Genomic DNA, 23,497 nt, shown 5'->3' with positions numbered 1-23,497 from the left:
GTTGGTGGCGCTATACTGTCTATGAACACACACAGACATAGACCAGAGGGTACCCCAGACCACCAGAAAAATTTGTGGCCCGATCCGACCATGTGGAAGGAAGTTACGGCTATATACATTTCCACCAGTTGGTGGCGCTATAGAGTCTATGTACACACAGTATAACAGACCAGAGATTGACCCAACACACCAAAAAAAATTTCAAGACAATCTGACCATGAATCAGGAAGTTACGGCAGATATACATTTCCACCAGTTGGTGGCGCTGTGTTTTGAACATGGCTTCTGGAGCGTTAAGTGCGTCCTGTCTTGATAGATGTCTCCACCGAAAATCATAGTGATACGTGTAACGGGTGGCGAGGGATAATGAATTGAAACTTCTAGGTGGCGCTAGTGTGTCAATTTAGATTGGTGTCACATGGGAGCACCACCAGGGCGCTCAGGCCTGGATTAAGGCCTCACGTTTAAGATTTCAGCAGCCTGTGACCTTCTGCAGGCAAATGATGACCTTTTGATGGTCAATGGCGAAGGCTGACCATTCGCCGTGGCCACGCCCCCCACATGTGCTTTACACACATCACAGTCCATCGACTGACATCATCAGTCTGTCAGTCAAACTGTGTATTGACTTTGATGTACATTGCTTCAAGGCAAGGCCAGACACCAGGCAGGGCCAGATATGAAATGGTCAAAGTTTGGTGGCGTGCCACGCCCACATCCTATGGAGCAGGCCAAAATCCTTCGCAATTTAACGTGGGCCATCCGTCTAGTGTCCGTTGATGCTACAACGGACTCATTCGGTCAAACCCCCTAGGAGGAGTTCGTCGAGATACGACCCATACATCCGCCCCCAAATGGCCGCCGCCACCTAAAATGGCCGACTTCCTGTTGGTTTTAGAACATGGGTTATTGAGACTTTTTTGTGCGTCCTGTCACGAGTGATGTCTCCTCCGAAAATCATGCCGATACGTGCAACGGGAGGCGAGGGATAATTATTTTAAAACTTCTAGGTGGCGCTAGTGAGTCAATTTGGCTTGGTTTCATATGGGGGCCACACCAGGCCGCTCAGGCCTGGATTCTGCCCCCCCCTATGAGTTTTCAAGCCCATGCGACCTTTTGCGGGCGAATGATGACCTTTTCTATGTAAATGGCGAGGCCTGAGCATTCGCCGCCAGGCCACGCCCACCACGTGCGCTTTTCCTGCATCATGGTCCATCAACAGGCTTCACCAGGCTGTCAGGCAGTGACCTTGTGACCCTGATGTTCATCTGATGAATCTCCTGGCAGAAAAGGCCTCATGTAGATGACACGCCTTTAGCCTGTCGCCAATAGGTGGCGCTGCGACGAAATCAGGAAGTGACCTACGGGGACCTTCGGGGCGGGGCCATGATCACATGTACCAAGTATGATGAAGATCTGACCACGTGGAGCCAAGTTATTCACGTCTACAGTTACGCTCAGCGTGCAAGGCCCGGACATATGAAAATGGGCAAAATTTGGGGGCGTGCCACGCCCACATCGTATGGAATATCCCAAAATCCTTCGCAATTTAACGTCGGCCATCCGTCTAGTGTCCGTTGATGCAACAACGGACTCATTTGGTCAAACCCCCTAGGAGGAGTTCGTCGAGATACGACCCCAACTTCTGGCACGAAAAAGGCCGCCGCCATCCAAAATGGCCGACTTCCTGTTCGTTTTCCAATATGGGTTCTTGAGACTTTTTGGTCCGTCCTGTCACGATAGACGTCTCCACCAAGTTTCGTGACGATAGGTGAAACTGGTGTCGGGGGCTAATTTTTTTTAAAATTCAAGGTGGCGCTAGAGAGCCAATTTTGGAACATTATATTTGAAACCCATAAAATATAAAATTTTTCGCCAGACCTGATGCGCTCGCCAAATTTGGTGAGTTTTCGGGCATGTTAAGGCCCTCAAAAAGGCCGACGGTTGGCAGAATAATAATAATAATTAAAACTGCAAGCAGTGATGAGCGGGCTCGAGCACCCCGACGCGCTCGGGGGTACGCGCGGGTCGGGGGTACGCGCGGGTCGGGGTCGCGCGCGCGACCGGACGGGCGCGCGGACGCGCCGTACGAAAAACCGCCGCGAGCGAATAAGCGGTAAGGGAGTCACGGCACTTGCAATTTTCCACCAGGAGGGGGCGACAGCGGCGGCGAGGCGGGTGCGCGGTCACGTCCCGTCCGATGCCCCGAACCGCCATAAAAAATTTCGCGACGATCGGACCGTGCGGTAGGGACTTGCGGCGTGAAGATACAGTTGATTGAAATGGTTCGAAGCCTCACGGGGTGTCATCTCGCCATCATTATTGGACATAGTCTGAGAAATCTCCATTAGAATTATATAACCTCAGGGTACATCAACATCAAAATGAGCATATGAGCATCTGGCAGAAATTGATGCAGCACATGGCTGAAATGCAGAAAGAATTACATTATCATGACATTAAGACACTTTAATAAACATTAACACATGAAACTTCTATACTTAGGACAGGTAAACCTCACTAACAAAAAATCACTCAGAAAGCATCGTTTTGAATAGTGGCCACCAACAACATTCATTCATTTTCTACCGCTTTGTCCTCACAAGTGCTGGAGCCTATCCCAGCTGTCTACGGGCGAGAGGCGGGGTACACCCTGGACTGGTGGCCAGCCAATCACAGGGCACATATAGATAAACAACCATTCACATTACGGGAGCCAGGCAACAACATTTCAGTGGCAATTTCACTGCTGTGTTATTGTGCAATGACAATAAAGAAAGTTAATGTGTATGTTTACATTCATACCTATGGACAATTTTGGAGTTGCCAATTAACAGCTTGTTTTTGGAATGTGGGAGGAAACTGGAGTGCCCACATTCACACATGCACGGGGAGAACATGCAAATTCAACACAGAGATGGCCGAGGGTGGAATTGAACCCTGGTCTCCTAGCTGTTAGGTCTGTGTGCTAACCACTTGACCGCTGTGTTGCTGCCACCAAAAACATACAGGGAGGTAATTCTTCAGTTTTTGAAGTCTTTGAAAGGTTTCCATAAATCCAGATCCAGCAGTACTTTCTGGAACACCATAAAACTGGATGACGGGGTCTTGGGGAACCGCAGGTCTCGTGCATACGGCAGTCCCATCAGATAGTAGCAGGCATGGCTAAGATCCCCAAGAGTGCTGTGGACGGTGCTGCCCTCAATCACTATGCCATCTTTTCTTGAATGCTGGTTGGTCCATCCCCGGCATCCTGCAGATATTGTAAAGACAGCTGTTAGGAGTTCACGTTCAACTTGCACGTCACAAGAGAAGTAGCACGTACTGTCTTTTGTTGTCCACAGTTGCTTTATGGCATACAAAAAGCAGCTCCATCTTTGTGTGCAGTAAAGAAAAAACAACTGTACTGCAGCTGTGCATTTGAGATTACATTTGCTAAAATTTTAAAACCTTGAAAAGCATAAAAAGTACAGTAGTATACCAACCTCAAAGTCCTGGAAAAGGGCACTAGCATCTCCTGCAAGACGGTCAATAAGGCATCGGATGACAACGTCCCTTGTTTGCTCATGTTGGATTCCATCTGCCGGACAGAAAGTGTTTAAAGTAACAAAAAGCAACACTACACATTGAAGCAGTGCTTTGATTTACTAGAAAAACTCAAGTCTCAAACATTTCTATAGAAATTACATGAGAGGGAAGTTTGTAAGTAGTGATGGCAGCAAAAAAAACTCAGACCTAAAATTTTTCCAGGCGCGTGAATATAACTGGATATTGTGGTGCGGTGTGCAAAGGATGTGAGAGATTGAGGCACAGAAAACTAAGGAAGAAAAACCAAAAACTGTTCAAGTGGCTGTATGTAAGATTGTGGCTATTGTGGCTGTTGCTGGAGTGAAATAAAAATATCTGTATTGCAACTAGCAGCAGGAATGAAGTGGCAGTATCTGTTGTCACAGTGATATCTATTCAGGCTTGTGTAGCTTAAGCAGGTAGGATGGACGAGTATTTTGCTTCTTACTCTCAGTCACAGTAACTAAAAGCAGCGGTCATGTCAGTCAGGTGCTGTGCGTGTTATTATTTTACTTTCACCGCCCTGACATTGTGTCTGTGCGCTGTGCACCTGCAGAAGGCTTGTTGTCAGATCTTTATTTCAAATTAACATGTTTTCTTATTTGCTGACGACAGACATATTGTGCAATATTTTGTGTCCTTCGTACATACGTATAGTTCCTTTTAGAAAGACTGGAGGAAAGGATGAGTAATAAATAGGAGGGAGAGATAAATGTTAGCTGTATGATGTGAACAGAGAATGGAGAGAAATGTGAATAAGACAGGTGGAATGATGACTATTGCAGGTAACGTACAAATTGAATAGGTGGAGGATGGTTTTAATACCTGAAGTAGAATGTTCGTCTGTGCTTGAATTCTTGCTCTGACAACGTTTTTCTTCGCTGGAAACAAGGACATCAGTTTTGGTGTCCTTTCGTCTCCCTTCTGGCACCTTCCTCTCCTGAAAGAGGCATATGAAAGAAGAGACAAAAGAATCAGTGACAACAAAAACAGAAGTGCATACTTACGTATAACTGTGAAACATACAGTAGTTGTTTACAGTCCATAATGTGTTTGACACAAAAAATCCAAATACTCACCTGTGAGACATTAAACAAGGTAGGCCACCTGAGCTTCATGTCACTGATGCTCATTTGTATGTCGTATGTTCCTCTATGTGCAAAAGTTCAGCACATCAAGTCCTTAATGACTGGGCTGTCTCTCTTCTTTAATTGGTGATTAGTTGGTTTTGGTTCTGCTCCTGGAGGATAGCGAGGAAGAATACCACTTCACCACTGTTCCATGTTTTAAGGGAACAAGGACATCTTAAATGAAGACAAGGTACTTACAGCCACAACCATAAATACGGTGCTTGACTTGGTAATGCTTGAGAAGCTCCCCTTTTGAAGTATCCTCCAATGTGCAGCGCCTACATTGCCAGGCCACGGGCCGCCACCTTAAAAAGGAGCATAAACAGTGTTAGGATGGTTTGTTTTTCAAAGTGCTGTCTAATTTCATGTACATAGTTTTTGGATTGCGTTTTAAATCCACAGTTCTGAAGAAGGAGAAAACCCACGCATGCACGGGGAGAACATGCAAACTCCACACAGAGATGGCCGAGTGTGGAATTGAACTGGCATCTTTTAGCTGTGAGGTCTGCACGCTAATCACTCGCCTGCCAAAAATGCACATTGATATTAATTATATCTCCAAATATAATTACAGGAAAACATGCAGTAATTCATAATTCGAATAAATATTTTGTATATAAAACCATGAATAAATAATTAGAATGAATACTTTTGCCCATCTCTGTGTGGAGTTTGCATGTTCTCCCCGTGCATGCGTGGGTTTTCTCCGGGTACTCCGGTTTCCTCCCACATTCCAAAAACATGCAAATTTAATTCTAAGTAGACTCCAGCACCCCCCGCGACCTTCGTGGGGGTGAGCGGTAGAAAGCGAATGTTGAATACTCTTGTATTCCATTTGTAATGAGCTCCGGAAGTACCTCGGCTGTTCCCACAAGAGCTTCCCGTCGGAGCATATCGACATCACGTCATGTTACAAAAACAAAGTAAAACTAAGCAAAACACGGCGTACACACAAAGAGAGCGCGGTTAAAAGCTTAACTTTACCGGTTCGATGGTCCGTTACCTGTTAAAGTATGTTCGCCCAACGAGCCATGTTAGCTGAGCAATTCGGTGGCTAGCAAACATAGCTAAAGTTAGCTTACGCACAACAGAATAGCGGTGACATTAAAAAAACAACACCCAGCGTAGTTGAAGGAAGACGGGGTCGGTATTAGTTTAAAAATTGCAAGTGCTCTACTTACCGATGTATTGTCGTCCATATAACTTGCCGTGCTTGCCGTGTCTTGATACCTTCGCTGGTGTTGTGCTGCCGGAAACTGCGCCATAGACCTCTCATAACTCCACCCCTTTGGACGCGAAGGGGGCACGTCATGACGGTCTACGTCACCAAGCTTAAGCGCTGGACTTAAGCATTTATTTATGTAAGCGATTAAATGATTTTCAGAGGATTTACTAAGTTAGTAAACTTTATTATGTTATATTTAATAAGGCTCTGGGTCATTTTCTGAGTGTAGTATTTTGTACATCATTCTAATCGGTCAGATCCATTCGACAACCATTTGTTTACGTTTTATTCTGAAGCAGTGCGTTGCAGTGTGTGGAATGCATTGGAACATTTTGCTCTTTATGGAAAAGTGGTTGGCTCTTAAAAGAGCCGTTGTGGTGAATCCACTGCAGATTTGCAGCGTTTTCTCGGCGGAAGTTGAGATAGAGCGTCTCAATTCCCCTCTCGTTGACATGGCAACCGCCGGCAAGCAAGTCGTGGGCGGAGATGTTGGAATGCGGGATGCGCTTCATGCCGCGTTGTCGGAGTAAGCCGCCAAGGACTCGGTTAATCCTTTTCCTCGCATTGCCATCGTTATGGCGATAGTTGCACTTGCAGCTTATTTATACAGTGAGCATGCAATGCCATTGGTGAGTTTTCCCTCAGTTCGTCCACGTAAACATGGTTTGGTTTAATTCGCCCAATTTCAAATTACATTCATTCCGCCAATAGCTGATCGATTGATAGGTGAGTGAGGCAGGATTGGTCAATTTAAAAAATAATAACCCGCCCAACTTTCACATTACATTCAATCAGACGATCGCTGATAGGTTGTTTGTTTGGTGACTTACGATTGGTCAATTATCCAAAGGCGGAGCCTGACAGATTGGTTTTGTGAGCTACGATTGGTCAGTTCTTCAACGGTGTGGTGCATGGTGCTATAAAAGCTGCTGCGCGTGCCCACCTCCCCCCCTTTTCTGCTCGACCGAACAGAAAACTTTTCGAGAGAACGCATTTTGCATTGCCTCAGACAAAGACAAAGACAAAGACCTACATTCAGACCTACAGGACCTACATTCGACGGAAACTGCAGTTTTCCATTGTGTTGGACTTCATCTGCTGACATAGAGGTGAGTTTTTTATTTAATAGACTTAGTAAACTGAAATATATTCATTTGTAAGAATGATCCCCATCGCAGGAATGCACGTCCGGTTGGAGCTTAACTCCATTTTGTTTTTTCTTCGGCTTTTTCTCCACATGTGTATAATTTTATGTATTTGTATGTTGTCGTTGGTGTAGCCGCAAGGTAACTGCATGTTTGGGATACACTAACGGTCCGAACTTAACTCAATATAGCTCAAGTTATATTCGGCGGTGCTGCACGTAGGCCGCTTGTTCAGGATACACGAACGGTCGGAGCTTAACGTTGTATAGCGAAAATTATATTCGTTGTTGCCGCACCTTAAACGAGCCGTTAGCGGGCAAATTGGCGGCACTGATGACAAAGGCCCCGAAATGGCGTCGTCGTTAATGGCGTCGTTGATGCCACAGGCCACAAAATGGCGGTCGCCCCCCCCCCCGCGCCATCTTATCGCAGCCGGCGGGGAGAAAATAAATTCTCACGGATGTTAAAAGTATGGGAGTATTTTACACCTAAAGGTAACGATTTTGTGACCTGCGCTAAATGAAGGTAGCTACCATAAAAGCACCATTAAGCACCTGGGATTTGCTTGTGTGGAGAAGCCACCGCACCGTAGGTTTTCAACTTTTTTAGCTTTCTCTGTTTCCAATGATTTTAACCCTGTCATTCATCTAAACCACTACGGCGTTGCGGAGGAGAAGACGTCCACCTGACGTTTTCTTCATTTTTCTTGTTTCCAATGATTAATCCCGTCATTCAGCCAAAGGGCCACACCCAAGTGTGCATGTGCCCACTCAAACGCACACAATATGAAGGGGGTGGGGGAAGATAGTGCTCTTGCAGTAAAACACACAGCTAGTGTTTATTTATTTATGTTGTTTTCTGCATAATAGTTGTATTTATTGACAAAGTTTGATTTATCATTGTATCTCTGTGTGGAGTTTGCATGTATTCTGTGCGTGTGTTTCTCCGTGTACCCCCCCCCACTGGCGACTCCAAATTGTCCATAGGCATTAATGTGACTGTTAATGGTTGTCTCTGACCCATGCGTGGCTGGTGACCAGGGTGTAGTCCACCTCTTGCCAGAATACAGCTGGGGTAGGCTCCAGCATGCCCACGACCCTTGTGAGGTTAAGCAGCACAGAAAATAAATTGATTTATTCATTCATTTTCTACCGCTGCTGCAGGAGTCTATCCCATTTGTATTCAGGCGAGAGGCGGGTACATCCTGGTTGTCAACCAATCACAGGGCACATAGAGACAACCATTTATACTCACTTTCATTTGACCCCCACCCCACACACACACTCCATATTGTCTGTGGCCATGAATGTGACTGTGAATGGTTGTCTATGCGCCCTGTGTTTTGCTGGTGACCGGGATGTAGTCCACCTCTCGCCTGAATATAGCTGGGGTAGGCTCCAGCATGCCCGCGACCCGTGAGGATAGGCAGTACGTAAAATGTATGGATATGTTCATTCATTTTCTGCTGCTGCTGGAGTCTATCCTAGTTGTATTCGGGCGAGAGGAGGGGTACATCCTGGTTGCTAGCCAATCACAGGGCACATATAGACAACCATTCACACCCACTTTCTTGCCTATGGACAATATGGCATCGCCAATGGGGGGGCACGGAGAAAACCCACACACACACGGGGTAACCAGAGAGCATGGGAAAGAGCATTTAGAAGCTTAAGTACATGGCGTGTGAACTGACATCGATTTCATTGTTTTCTTTTAGATGCCACGAAAGAAGGGTTTCCGTATGCGACGCACACCCAGGGCTGCCCAAGCTGTTGACTGTGCAGTTGCAACAAAAGGTAGGGAAGAAGTATCTTCACTGTCAACAGTGGAGGTACCAACAGGTGGGTTACAAAAGGTGGTCAAAGGGTCATTTCATCAAGGCAATACAAGGTTTAAGTATGCAGGAACACAGTGTATGGCGATTGCCTTCTGTGCCACTGCTTTACACAGTATTAAAAATGTCTTGTTGTGGGATACTGCTGATCTTGACATGGCTGTTGTTGAAGGCGATCAGTTGTATACCACTCTTAGGGAACGTGGCGTAATTTGTCACCCATCACACTTTTTGTGTGCCACAGAATTGCCCAAACAGGAGGTGATTGCTGGACACAAATTTAAGTTTTGTATGAAGAATGATTATGCTTCAGGTGATGTGAATGTAGTTTCTGGCTATTATATTGAAAACGGGATTCATGTCACTTTGCATGATGGTTTGCAAACAATGTTTGGTAAGTACAGCACGTGCATTCTTACAGTTTGCCAAAGTAGTTGTGCCATCATTTGTGATGCTGGTCAGTATTGTCTGGTAGATTCACACTCGCGCAGCTGTAATGGCATGGTTTGCAGTGATGGAACCAGTGTTGTTCTGTCTTTTGGTAGTCTCGATGACCTTGCTAATCACATTAGCAATTTGGCTGCAGGGTTTGGTGGAACAGAGAAACTTTTTGAGATAGCTGGTGTTGCTGTGACTGTTTTGTCTGATAGAAAACGTCACTTGGCGATGTCTGATGTTTCCAAAAAGTTAAAAATGGCTGACATTTCAAGTACAAGTACATCTGATGTTGAAGTAGTCAGTGTCGTTACCACACAGCATGATTTTTGTCCAGTGCCTCGAGTGGACTGCCAGGTTGTCTGCCAACTTTTGAACATTGATTGTGAGGTCAACATTGTGCCTATCACTTTGCGTGTTGGACCCCTAGGAACGCCATGTAAAAAGGAGAGCATTGTTGCTGATGGCAACTGTTTTTTCCGTGCCATATCACAAGCGGTGAGTGGCACACAGAAAAATCACAGGAAAATTAGACTCCATGTGGTTAAACATATGGAAAAGCACTGTGAAGATTACGAGAAGCTTCTCAGGAGTGAGTACAGTTGTTTGGCAGAATATATTAGTGTTTCCAAAATGAAATATGTCAATAGCTGGGCAACTGAGGTGGAAATTCAGGCAGCAGCGGATAGCTTAGGAATAAATATCTTCACTTTTTACGGTGGTCGTTGGTTGAGATATAGTTCGTCAGAATCCAGTCGTGGGATTTATTTGGACAACTCGAGTGGTAATCACTACGAGTGTGTGACATGTGTCAATGAGGGTCAGTTAGGAAGTTGCTTTGGCATTTGTCAGAATAGTATATCTCAGGTCGGTCAGTATGGTACCAGGTCACATCGGCATCAAGTCATTTGCGCTGATAGCGAAGTAGCAGTTAGTTTGAATGATGTTGTTGAAGAAAATCAGTCCATGGTTCCATGTGTAAGCCCGTCCAAATATCTAAAAAGGAAAAGGGCCCTGGACAAAAGATGTAAATATGTTGCTGACATGAGCATAAGGGAGACAAAGAAACTAATGTCGATGAAGAATTACAGAGAACAAGCAGTCTCTAGGCAGAGAAAGAAGATGAGGAGTGTTGAAAAGTATAGAAATGATGTCATTCATAAAAATAGAGTTAAAACATCTAGCATCCATAAGTATAGAAGTGACAGCTTGCATCGGGACAGGGTCAAGATGCAGAGCAGCAAAAAATATAGAGCTGATGGACGACACAGAGAAAGAGTCAAACAATCCAGCATAAACAAATATAAAATAGATACAAGGCACCGGGCCATAGTCAAACTTGCCAGTATACAGAAGTATCACAGTAATTTAGAGCACAAAATGCGTGTCATTGCAGATGTGAAGACACAAAGGCATGCTGCAAAGTTGCGAGAGAAACAGTTTGATGTTGTTGTTGAGCAGTTTTTAGAGAAAGTTAAGAATGGGCCCCAATTTGTCTGCTGTGTGTGCCATAGGTTGATGTTTAAACATCAGGTCCTGCAGTGTCACAGAGAGCATTACAGCAAAAGTGCAAGTGCTTCTCTTGTGAACATGTGCATTAATGAAGAGTATTTACACAAATGTAATGTAGAGTGCACGGTTCCTTGTTTGTTGTTGGAGTCTGGTAGAGGGCAGCTGTGGGTTTGCTACACTTGCCATTACAAGATTAGCAAAGGGGAATTCCCACCTGAATGTGTGGCAAATAATTTGGGGGTGGACCCGATTCCTCCTGAGTTGGATTGCCTGAACAGTTTAGAGCAGCATTTAATTGCACTAAATATCCCCTTCATGAAAATGCTTGCACTGCCTAAAGGGGGGCAAAATGGTGTCCATGGACCTGTGACTTGTGTTCCGGCCAATGTTGTAGAAACGACAAATTTGTTGCCACGGTCCAATATGGAAGGCTCTATGCTCCGTGTCAAGCTCAAAAGAAAGTTAACTTACAAAGGACACTACGAGTACCATTTTGTTGACAGCATGCACATTCGAGAAGCCTTGAGGTATTTAAAAGAGTCAAATGTGCATTATGAAGATATAGAGTACAACGAGGAGTGGGTCAATGACTTTTGTAGGGAACCTGATGCCTCTCAGGTGGAGGACAGTGTTCCTGCAGTAGATGTCACACCGCCTCTAGATGCAGAAGAAGATGAGCTTCTCCATGATAGACAGCAACACTGCATGTTTCAGGACACATGTTTAATGCCAGTTGACATTGGTCAGGAAGCGCTAGATCAGTATTACGACAATATATTGAATGTGGCTCCGGCAGAAGGCAATAATCCTGTGAGGTTGCTTTCTGACCATTCGAATGAAGCTAGATGTTTCCCAGTGTTGTTTCCACGCGGCCGTTTCACGTTTCATGACACTCGACAATATAGGCTGACGGCGTCGCGATATTTCAATAATCGTATCATGCATGCTGATAAGCGGTTTGGGCAGAATGTGGAATACATATTCTATGCTCAGTACTTGTGTGAACTTGTGCAGGTGGTGTCGAGCATTTCCATTGCCTTACGCAAAGGAATTGCTGGTTTGGTGGCAAAAATGGCCAAGGATTTGTTGACCAACGATGAGTCGTTAAAGACATTGTTGGAATGTGACCAGGGCTATCGTTTTCTGAAGCCCATCAGAGGCACTCCAGCCTTTTGGCAGAGTACGCAGCGCGATATTTTGGCTTGTGTGCGTCAGCTTGGTGTTCCCACGTGGTTTTGCTCTTTTTCGTCTGCTGATTTACGGTGGCAAAACTTGTTAGACTGTGTTTTGAGGCAAGAGGGTAGAACGCAAACGGCTGCAGAGTTGGAGTGGGCTGACAGGTGTGATTTGTTGAGACGGAATCCAGTGACTGCTGCACGGATGTTTGATTTCCGGTGGCATGTCTTTCTCAGAGAGGTGATAATGTCTTCGAGCCAACCGATTGGCAAAGTTGTCGACTATTTTTACCGGGTGGAATTTCAGCAGCGTGGTTCCCCGCATGTACATTGTTTGTTCTGGGTCGAGAATGCCCCACGTATTGAAGTGAACTCAGATGAAGAAGTCACAAAGTTTATTGATAGATATGTTACTTGTGAATTGCAGCCACAGGATGAAGGATTGACAGAGACAGTGTCTTCCGTACAGCAGCATTCAAAGAGACACTCTAAAACGTGCAAAAAGAAAAAGACAGTGTGTCGTTTCGGTTTTCCCAAACCTGTGTCAGGACGAACATTTATTAGCCATCAGTTAGACGGACAGGGACAAAAAACGTGCACTTGTCAGGTTAGCCAATCAACCGGTGTTAAAACATGCACATGTCCAAAAGCATCCCAAAATGCCGTAAACATGAAAGCAGAAGAGGCGTCGGAAATCATAAAATCCATTAAAACAGCCCTGGCTGACGAGAACCACGCATATCAAAGTGTGGAACATTTGTTCCATAGTCTCGGTATAACCCAAAATACTTTTGAGGCCGCACATCGCTGCTTGGGTCGGCGTACTGAAGTAATAATGAAGCGTCAAATCAATGAGGTTTGGATCAATCCATACAGCAAACCTCTGCTTAAATGCTGGAATGCTAATATGGACATCCAGTATGTCGTTGATGCGTATGCGTGCGTGGTTTACATAATCTCGTATATTTCTAAAGCTGAGAGGGAGATTGGATTGCTGCTGAGTAATGCCCAGAAAGAAGCATCCAAACAGGCAAACGTCAGTGCCAAAGAGGCCTTAAAAAGCCTTGGCAGTGTGTACTTGCACAATAGAGACGTGTGTGCACAAGAGGCCGTTTACCGGGTGACCAATATGCATCTTAAAGAATGCTCGCGCAAAGTAGTTTTCGTTCCAACAGGGGACAATGTGGTCAAAATGAGTTTGCCTGTGAGTGTTTTGCGACAAAAAGCTTCATCGGCCGAATTAACAACGGAAGACATGTGGATGACCAGCATTGTCGACCGTTATAAAAACAGACCAAACGACGACACGTTTAATGACATGTGCTTGGCACAATTTGCTTCGGAATACCGCATCATCAGCAAAAACGAAAGGTCGGCATCCAAAATAGAACTTAAAAACAACTACGGACATGTGACAAAACGTACACGGACCAAACCTGCCGTAGTACGCTCTGCGCGCTTTTCACAAACCAAAAACCCCGAGTTGTATTATCGTAGCCTTTTGCAGTTGTATCTGCCATACCGGGTGGATTTGCAGTTAAGACCTGCCAACTGCCCAACATTTGAAGAATTTTATGACAATGGTGCGGTCCGATTAAATGATGGGTCGATGCATTCTGTTCGATCCATAGTGGAAACAAATAAACAACATTTCGACAACGACGGGGATGAACTGGACAGCATCCAAAGATCTATTGATCACAGCGGTGTTGCTGAGGATGCGTGGTGTCTGCTGTGTCCAGAACAAGAATTGGAAAGGCTGCAGTGCGAAGAAGAACGCCGGAAAAAACAGCAGTTGGTTGAAGAAGAGGCAGAAGTAATACCTGACTTGGCAAATGAAAATAGAACCGCTTTAAACTTACAAAAGCAAAAGTCAATGAGTCGAAATGATGGCTTGGCATTGATCCGCTCCCTAAATAATACTCAAATGGACATTTTTTACAAAATTAGACAGTGGTGCCTTGATAAAGTAGGTGGGAGAAAACCCGAGCCTTTACATGTATTTATCACAGGCGGTGCCGGGACAGGAAAAAGCCACCTAATTAAAGCCATCCAATATGAGGCTACCAGGTTGTTGTCAACAATGTGTCGGCAACCGGACAATATTTCTGTCTGTCTAGCTGCACCAACAGGGATTGCTGCTTACAATTTGAATGCCACAACAATACACAGCACATTGAGCATCGGCAAGGATACCCGTTTGCCTTACACACCACTGGGTGAGGAAACGGTGAATTCCTTGCGTGCCAAGTTCGCGGACCTCCAAATTTTGATTATAGATGAAATATCGATGGTTGATCACAAGTTGTTGACGTACATTCACGGTAGGCTCCGTCAAATTAAGCAAACCGGTGACTATGCTGCATTTGGCAACGTCAGCATCATCGCCGTCGGTGATTTTTACCAGTTACCGCCAGTCAAAGGAAAGCCTCTCTATGTCGAAGACGCCACTTTCAACTTGTGGACAAATCTTTTCAGTGTTGTCGAACTGACAACGATAGTCCGGCAAAAAGATAATCAGTTTGCAGCATTGCTAAATAGACTCCGCAAACATGCAAAAGGCGCGGCGTTGTTGGAAACAGACATAGAACTTTTGAAACAGCGCGAAACGGGTGAGGTCAGCTCCGCATTACATGTGTTTCCAACCAATCAACAAGTCAACGAATACAATCTAAAACAGCTTTTCAGGATCTGTCCGGAGTACACGACAATAAAAGCTGAGGATTTCAGCCAAAACAAAAAATCCGGTAAATTAGAAAGAAAAGTAGGGCACCACAGCAAAGTTTACAACACGTGTTTAGAGGAAACTCTGCACATCGCTAAAGATGCACGTGTAATGCTTTGCAAAAACATTGATATTGACGACGGTTTAGTTAACGGGGTTAGTGGCACTGTCTCTGAGGTTCTTTTCCAAAAGGATGACACATTTCCGAGTAGGATCTATATAAAGTTCGATGATGCCAAAGTAGGTCAACAAAGACGCGCACAAACTGCTGAGTCTGTCACGCTGAAAGACAGTACATTTATTCTGCCAGAGGAAGAAAAAGTAACAAAAAGTGGTGGCATGCGTCGCCAGTTCCCTCTGAAGCTGGCTTGGGCTTGCACGGTACATAAAGTCCAGGGTGTTACCGTGAGCAATGTAGTTGTGTCTCTAGACAGGGTGTTTTCCGCAGGGCAGGCGTATGTTGCATTGAGTCGAGTCACGGCCTTAGACGGTTTGATTATTGAAAAGTTTAATGCCAAAAAGATTTACTGTAACGATGCCATTAAGAATGCTGTAGGTAGGATGCCAGCATTTTTGACAGAAAGTGAACCAACACAAACAAATGCACAACCACCACATCTCACAATGTATTTGATGAATGTCCAAAATTTGACAACACATGCGTCAGATTTGGCAGCATGTACACAGCACCTGCAGCCTAACTGCATCGCTGTGACAGAAACGTGGCTGCCAACGGCATGTACACCCAGGAGTGTAACCATTCCTGGGTATCATTTTCATAGCCAACCACGATGTTTGTCTTACTCCAGCAGTAACCCTGCTTTGGTAGAATTACAAGGGCAACAGCATGGCGGAGTTGGCATGTACATTGCAGACCACCTGCACTGTAGTGTTGTCTCCGCCCCAAACTTCAATTTGGAAGTTTTACTGGTGAACTGCTCCTCACCCAGTGTGTTAATAGCAGTTGTGTATCGACCACCCTCCTATCCAATGGCGTTGTTTCAAGGTCACCTTGGCACGCTGCTGGATTGGTTGCACCAGAAGTATGCCAGCATTGTCGTACTGGGAGATTTTAATGAAAATTTGTTAAAATCTTCCACTATCAGCACATTCATGGCTAGGAAAGGGTTCTGCCAGTCAGTCAAACATCCTACCACAGAAAAGGGTACACTAATTGACCATGTATATGTCAAAACATCACACTTTGATGTAGAATCAGTTGTGATGCCCACTTATTTCAGTGATCATGAAGGGATTTTGTGCTCTTTTAGACACAAAATTTAAAACGCACACACACGCACATACACATTCCACTTCAGCGTTCTTCTGGCAGTCTTATGGTCTAGTGTATAGTGTAAAATAGGTTTAGGTTCAACCAGTGGACAATGTGCAATCCACGAGTTTACTTGCCCAACGAGAACGGTGGATTGTATTTGTCATAATCACTGGTCATAGTTAAGATCCCAGTTTCTAGGTTTTAGGATAGGAAGTATATTCCTTATTTGTCAAACCAGTAAATTAACATGTACATAATGTAAACATGAAAATATTGTAAACATGAAAATATTGTAAACATGAAAATATTGTAAACATGTAAATATTGTAAATATGTAAATATTGTAAATATGTAAATATTGTAAATATGTAAATATTGTAACATCTGCATATATTTTAAATAGTATACATATTGTATATATGTAAATATGTAAATATGTATATATGTAAATATGTATATATGTAAATATGTAAATATGTAAATATGTAAATAGTACCTGATGAAATGATCCCAGTGCTGCCTCACTCACCTGTCCTCTTGTCTTGATAGTTACCGCTTGTCTTCCTTAAAGTTAAATACTAAAGGGATTCAAACCCTTTTCAACAGTTATTTTTCTAACTTATTTGTATTAGTCAATCACTGGCGCAAAATTTGACCACTGGCCAAAATTAAGAATCAAAGGGATTAAAACTAAGACTTTTCTGAACACGTTGGTATTTTTCTAACCAGTGGACCTTTCCCAATCCGCGAGTTTACTCTTCCGAGAACGGTGGATTGTGTTTGTCAATCACTGGCGAAAAATACGTTTTTCCAGACACGGTAATGCAAACAATGAGGGCTATGTAAATATGTAAATATGTAAATATGTAAATATGTAAATATGTAAATATGTAAATATGTAAATATGTAAATATGTAAATATGTAAACATGTAAACATGTAAACATGTAAACATGTAAACATGTGAATGTATATTGTGACTAACCTCTGCTCTTGTCTTTCTAGTTGCCGCCTGTCTTCAGTTCCACACGCATCTTTATATTAAACATAGTAGCAGTAGAAGTGCATGCGTATGTTAACATAGTAGCAGTAGAAGTGCATGCATAGATTTAACATAGTAGCAGTAGAATAGCATAGAAGTAAAACTAATCCCATAAGTGCATCATACCAACTATTATAATAGCAATGTAGTGGTTTGCATGCATGTGAGTTTTCATCAACAGGACAAGACCCCTCTGACGGTGTGAGTGTCCTCTGACAAGTGCTGCATGTGGTAAGATATGGAGCTGTTTTCACTTTTCATATTGGTCAAATTCTGTTCATGTGTGAAACACTTGCCTTTTTTGCCACTTGACATTATACTTGTGTGATTTCTCCCGATACGTAAACCGGGCTCCAGACGACAAGTTAAACTTTGCTTTGTAGGTAAAATACATCTTGAAATGTTGCCAGTCACATAAACACTTTCTTTTTGACAAAAGTAGCTTTAATTAGCTGGAAGTTGGAAACACCTCCACTATGCTAAATGGAACCCAGAATCTTACATGAGTTTGTTATGCAGGGGAAAATTGTTAACCTGTTAACCAAAATGTATGGGGGCCTTGTGCTTGTGCTACTAAAATAATACATAGAATGCCATGGTACTTGTAGTACAAAAAACCTTCCTCATGCTGTCTTCTTTGACTTTTTATATGATCATAGCAAGTTTACTAACGCATTTGCTTTCACCCTTTCTCTGACCTGTAGTGAATGCTGGCTGCTTCCAGAGGAGCTCCCACCGTTGCACCTTGACATCCACCCATTGCTGACTGGATAGGATACTGGCGATTCCGGGAACTGGTCATCGTGGGACTGCAACTGCTGATCCTTTCCTCCACCCATTCTTAACCCTCTGTCCTTTCTTCACCACTGTCTACCTACCATCTCTGTCATCCCTCTCAATCCAACCGGTCGAGACAGAAGGCCGCCCCATAGAGCCTGGGTTCTGTCCAAGGTTTCTCAAAGAGTTTTTCCTTGCCTCCGTTGCCAAGTGCTTGCTCGTGTGGGGTTCAGTTGGTTCTCTTTCTAGATAACTTCCATATGATGATTAGAATTGGCACTATATCAAATAAATTGGCTTGACATAACTGCTTTTGTCATTTCTGCATGTTTAGTACATAACCCCACACATGTTCATTCATAGTTTAGACAATCTACAATGTCAACTCGGTCTCTGCTGCTATCCTGCAAAACACTCCACCCACTTGGACCCTGGGTGGACCACAGAGATGCTTCACAGACCAAGGACCCAACCAGCAATTGTGGAGTCCACCAGCATGGCACATCAAAATATAGCTGGGATTGGTTCCAGCACACCTATGACCCATGTGGGAGGATGAACAGCATAGAAGGATGTATAATGATGAATGTCAGCATAATTGTGTCCATAATTGACTGTGTGGCATGATGTTATGACAGATATTGACAACTCTTTCAAAGGTGGGTATGTGGTCAGGTCCTGTTTGATGTCACAACTCTCTAAAAGTCATGGGACAGACAGACCATGTAGAATGTAGTTCTACTTTTCCAGAGGTTGGTGGCGCTATACAGTCTAAGGTGGGTACATGGTCATGTTCTGTCTGTGCCACCATAGAAAAAAATCAGACCATATAGAATGGAGTTATACAATTCAAACAGTTGGTGGCGCTATACGTACACAGACGGATTTTCCTTCCATGTGGAAGGAAGTTACAGCAGATATACATTTCAACCAGTTGGTGGCGCTACAGAGTATGTACACACAGTATAACAAACAAGAGATTGACCAACACACCAAAAAAAAATTCAAGACAATCTGACCACGAATCAGGAAGTTACGGCAGATGTACATCTCTGCCTGTTGGTGGCGCTATACAGTATGTACACACACAGTCAAAGACCAGAGTGTACCCCAGACCACCAGAAAAAATTTGAGGCAGATCCCACCATGCATAAGGAAGTTACGGCAGATATACATTTCCACCAGTTGGTGGCGCTGTGTTTTCAACATGGGTTCTGGAGCGTTAGGTGCGTCCTGTCATGATAGACTTCTCCACCAAAAATCATAGTGATACGTGCAACGGGTGGCGAGGGATAATGAATTGAAAATTCTAGGTGGCGCTAGTGTGTCAATTTAGATTGGTGTCACATGGGAGCACCACCAGGGCGCTCAGGCCTGGATTAAGGCCTCACGTTTAAGATTTCAGCAGCCTGTGACCTTCTGCGGGCAAAATATGAGCCTTCGATGGTCAATGGCGAAGGCTGACCATTCGCCGTGGCCACGCCCACCACATGTGCTTTACACACATCATAGTCCATCGACTGACATCATCAGTCTGTCAGTCAAACTGTGTATTGACTTTGATGTACATTGCTTCAAGGCAAGGCCAGACACCAGGCAGGGCCAGATAAAGTAAAAGTTAAGGTTAAAGTAAAAGTTAGGTGGCGTGCCACGCCCACATCCTAAGGAGCAGCCCAAAATCCTTCGCAATTTAACGTGGGCTATCCGTCTAGTGTCCGTTGATGCAACAACGGACTCATTCGGTCAAACGCCCTAGGAGGAGTTCGTCGAGATACGACCCCTACATCCGCCCCCAAATGGCCGGCGCCACCTAAAATGGCCGACTTCCTGTTGGTTTTAGAACATGGGTTCTTGAGACTTTTTTGTGCGTCCTGTCACGAGTGATGTCTCCTCCGAAAATCATGCCGATACGTGCAACGGGAGGCGAGGGATAATTATTTTAAAACTTCTAGGTGGCGCTAGTGAGTCAATTTGGCTTGGTTTCATATGGGGGCCACACCAGGCCGCTCAGGCCTGGATTCTGACCCCCCCTATGAGTTTTCAAGCCCATGCGACCTTTTGCGGGCGAATGATGACCTTTTCTATGTAAATGGCGAGGCCTGAGCATTCGTTGCCAGGCCACGCCCACCACGTGCGCTTTTCCTGCATCATGGTCCATCAACAGGCTTCACCAGGCTGTCAGGCAGTGACCTTGTGACCTCGGTGTTCATCTGATGAATCCCCTGGCAGAAAAGGCCTCATGTAGATAACACGCCTTTAGCCTGTCGCCAATAGGTGGCGCTGCGACGAAATCAGGAAGTGACCTACGGGGACCTTCGGGGCGGGGCCATGATCACATGTACCAAGTATGATGAAGATCTGACCACGTGGAGCCAAGTTATTCACGTCTACAGTTACGCTCAGCGTGCAAGGGCCGGACATATGAAAATGGGCAAAATTTGGGGGCGTGCCACGCCCACATCGTATGGAATATCCCAAAATCCTTCGCAATTTAACGTCGGCCATCCGTCTAGTGTCCGTTGATGGTACAATGGACTCATTCGGTCAAACCCCCTAGGAGGAGTTCGTCGAGATACGACCCCAACTTCTGGCACGAAAAAGGCCGCCGCCATCCAAAATGGCCGACTTCCTGTTCGTTTTCCAATATGGGTTCTTGAGACTTTTTGGTCCGTCCTGTCACGATAGACGTCTCCACCAAGTTTCGTGACGATAGGTGAAACTGGTGGCGGGGGCCAATTTTTTTTAAATTTCAAGGTGGCGCTAGAGAGCCAATTTTCAAACATGATATTTGAAACCCATAAAATATCAAATTTTTCGCCAGACCTGATGCGCTCGCCAAATTTGGTGAGTTTTCGGGCATGTTAAGGCCCTCAAAATGGCGCTCATTTTGGGAGAAGAAGAATAATAATAATAAACGGAACGATTACAATAGGGCTTTCGCACTGGTCAGTGCTCGAGCCCTAATTAAAACTGCAAGCAGTGATGAGCGGGCTCGAGCACCCCGACGCGCTCGGGGGTACGCGCGGGTCGGGGGTACGCGCGGGTCGGGGTCGCGCGCGCGACCGGACGGGCGCGCGGACGCGCCGTACGAAAAACCGCGGCGAGCGGATAAGCGGTAAGGTAGTCACGGCACTTGCAATTTTCCGCCAGGAGGGGGCGACAGCGGCGGCGAGGCGGGTGCGCGGTCACGTCCCGTCCGACACCGCGAACCGCCATAAAAAAATTCACGACGATCGGACCACGCGGTAGGTCCTTGCGGCGGATATATGTTTCCGCCTGTGGGTGGCGCTATAGAGTGGTTGGCCCACACGGTAACGGACCGGAGGGTACCCCGAACCAACAGAAAAAATTAGGGGCCGATCCGACCGTGCGTAAGGAAGTTACGGCAGATATACAATTCCACCAGTTGGTGGCGCTATAGCGTATGTACACACACAGTCATAGACCAGAGGGTACCCCAGACCACCAGAAAAAATTTGGGCCTGATCCGACCATGTTGAAGGAAGTTACGGCTATATACATTTCCACCAGTTGGTGGCGCTATACAGTCTATGTACACACACAGTCATAGACCAGAGGGTACCCCAAACCACCAGAAAAAATTTGGGCTTGATCCGACCATGCGGATGGAAGTTACGGCTATATACATTTCCACCAGTTGGTGGCGCTATAGAGTCTATGTACACACACAGTCATAGACCAGAGGGTACCCCAGACCACCAGAAAAAATTTGGGCCTGATCCGACCATGTGGAAGGAAGTTACGGCTATATACATTTCCACCAGTTGGTGGCGCTATAGAGTCTATGTACACACACAGTCATAGACCAGAGGGTACCCCAAACCACCAGAAAAAATTTGGGCTTGATCCGACCATGTGGAAGGAAGTTACGGCTATATACATTTCCACCAGTTGGTGGCGCTATAGAGTCTATGTACACACAGTATAACAAACCAGAGATTGACCCAACACACCAAAAAAAATTTCAAGACAATCTGACCATGAATCAGGAAGTTACGGCAGATATACATTTCCACCAGTTGGTGGCGCTGTGTTTAGAACATGGCTTCTGGAGCATTAGGTGCGTCCTGTCATGATAGACGTCTCCACCGAAAATCATAGTGATACGTGTAACGGGTGGCGAGGGATAATGAATTGAAACTTCTAGGTGGCGCTAGTGTGTCAATTTAGATTGGTGTCACATGGGAGCACCACCAGGGCGCTCAGGCCTGGATTAAGGCCTCACGTTTAAGATTTCAGCAGCCTGTGACCTTCTGCAGGCAAATGATGACCTTTTGATGGTCAATGGCGAAGGCTGACCATTCGCCGTGGCCACGCCCCCCACATGTGCTTTACACACATCATAGTCCATCAACTGACATCATCAGTCTGTCAGTCAAACTGTGTATTGACTTTGATGTACATTGCTTCAAGGCAAGGCCAGACACCAGGCAGGGCCAGATATGAAAAAGGTAAAAGTTTGATGGCGTGCCACGCCCACATCCTAAGGAGCAGCCCAAAATCCTTCGCAATTTAACGTGGGCCATCCGTCTAGTGTCCGTTGATGCAACAACGGACTCATTCGGTCAAACCCCCTAGGAGGAGTTCGTCAAGATACGACCCATACATCCGCCCCCAAATGGCCGCCGCCACCTAAAATGGCCGACTTCCTGTTGGTTTTAGAACATGGGTTATTGAGACTTTTTTGTGCGTCCTGTCACGAGTGATATCTCCTCCGAAAATCATGCCGATACGTGCAACGGGAGGCAAGGGATAATTATTTTAAAACTTCTAGGTGGCGCTAGTGAGTCAATTTGGCTTGGTTTCATATGGGGGCCACACCAGGCCGCTCAGGCCTGGATTCTGACCCCCCCTATGAGTTTTCAAGCCCATGCGACCTTTTGCGGGCGAATGATGACCTTTTCTATGTAAATGGCGAGGCCTGAGCATTCGCCGCCAGGCCACGCCCACCACGTGCGCTTTTCCTGCATCATGGTCCATCAACAGGCTTCACCAGGCTGTCAGGCAGTGACCTTGTGACCCTGATGTTCATCTGATGAATCTCCTGGCAGAAAAGGCCTCATGTAGATGACACGCCTTTAGCCTGTCGCCAATAGGTGGCGCTGCGACGAAATCAGGAAGTGACCTACGGGGACCTTCGGGGCGGGGCCATGATCACATGTACCAAGTATGATGAAGATCTGACCACGTGGAGCCAAGTTATTCACGTCTACAGTTACGCTCAGCGTGCAAGGCCCGGACATATGAAAATGGGCAAAATTTGGGGGCGTGCCACGCCCACATCGTATGGAATATCCCAAAATCCTTCGCAATTTAACGTCGGCCATCCGTCTAGTGTCCGTTGATGCAACAACGGACTCATTTGGTCAAACCCCCTAGGAGGAGTTCGTCGAGATACGACCCCAACTTCTGGCACGAAAAAGGCCGCCGCCATCCAAAATGGCCGACTTCCTGTTCGTTTTCCAATATGGGTTCTTGAGACTTTTTGGTCCGTCCTGTCACGATAGACGTCTCCACCAAGTTTCGTGACGATAGGTGAAACTGGTGGCGGGGGCCAATTTTTTCAAAAATTAAAGGTGGCGCTAGAGAGTCAATTTTGGAACATTGTTTTCGGGACCCCCACCAGATCGAAAT

General features: G+C 45.4%; 1 protein-coding gene and 1 long non-coding RNA gene across 5 annotated transcripts; one reads left to right on the top strand and one right to left on the bottom strand.

Annotated features, from left to right (window-relative positions):
• Positions 1–2,454: 2,454 nt before the first annotated feature.
• Positions 2,455–6,028, bottom strand: LOC144899640 (uncharacterized). 2 transcript variants are annotated; one of them, XM_078792672.1, is made up of 7 exons: positions 5,879–6,028; positions 4,896–5,002; positions 4,647–4,807; positions 4,393–4,507; positions 3,486–3,580; positions 3,326–3,375; positions 2,455–3,253 (listed from the first exon to the last, which is right to left on the bottom strand). In XM_078792672.1, the coding sequence occupies exons 3-7, from the start codon at positions 4,655–4,657 to the stop codon at positions 3,024–3,026; spliced, it is 501 nt and encodes a 166-aa protein (XP_078648798.1). In that variant the 5' UTR covers positions 4,658–4,807; positions 4,896–5,002; positions 5,879–6,028; the 3' UTR covers positions 2,455–3,023. The 2 variants fall into 2 exon arrangements, with proteins under 2 accessions (XP_078648798.1, XP_078648799.1); XM_078792673.1 differs by lacking the exon at positions 3,326–3,375.
• LOC131119621 (uncharacterized) lies at positions 5,674–18,149 on the top strand. Of its 3 annotated transcripts, none has more exons than XR_013627944.1 (4): positions 5,674–7,031; positions 8,785–16,843; positions 17,029–17,296; positions 17,770–18,149. It is a non-coding gene; the product is annotated as an uncharacterized LOC131119621 (long non-coding RNA). The 3 variants fall into 3 exon arrangements; XR_013627945.1 differs by having other exon boundaries at positions 8,785–17,097; positions 17,131–17,296; XR_013627943.1 differs by having other exon boundaries at positions 8,785–17,296.
• The last annotated feature ends 5,348 nt before the right edge of the window (positions 18,150–23,497 follow it).

Source organism: Doryrhamphus excisus, linkage group LG8, assembly GCF_037039965.1.
Source record: "Doryrhamphus excisus strain RoL-2023G ecotype Guam linkage group LG8, RoL_Dexc_Guam_v1.1, whole genome shotgun sequence".
Lineage (NCBI taxonomy): Eukaryota > Metazoa > Chordata > Actinopteri > Syngnathiformes > Syngnathidae > Doryrhamphus > Doryrhamphus excisus.
This window is presented reverse-complemented; position numbering and strand designations above follow the sequence as displayed.

Excerpts from the sequence above, each read along its gene's own strand:
- LOC144899640 (XM_078792672.1), bottom strand. Across the intron at positions 3,581-4,392 it reads AGACGAACATTCTACTTCAG|ATGGAATCCAACATGAGCAA; the intron begins GTATTAAAACCA and ends TCTGTCCGGCAG. Across the intron at positions 3,376-3,485 it reads CCCTTTTCCAGGACTTTGAG|ATGGAGCTGCTTTTTGTATG; the intron begins GTTGGTATACTA and ends CTGCACACAAAG.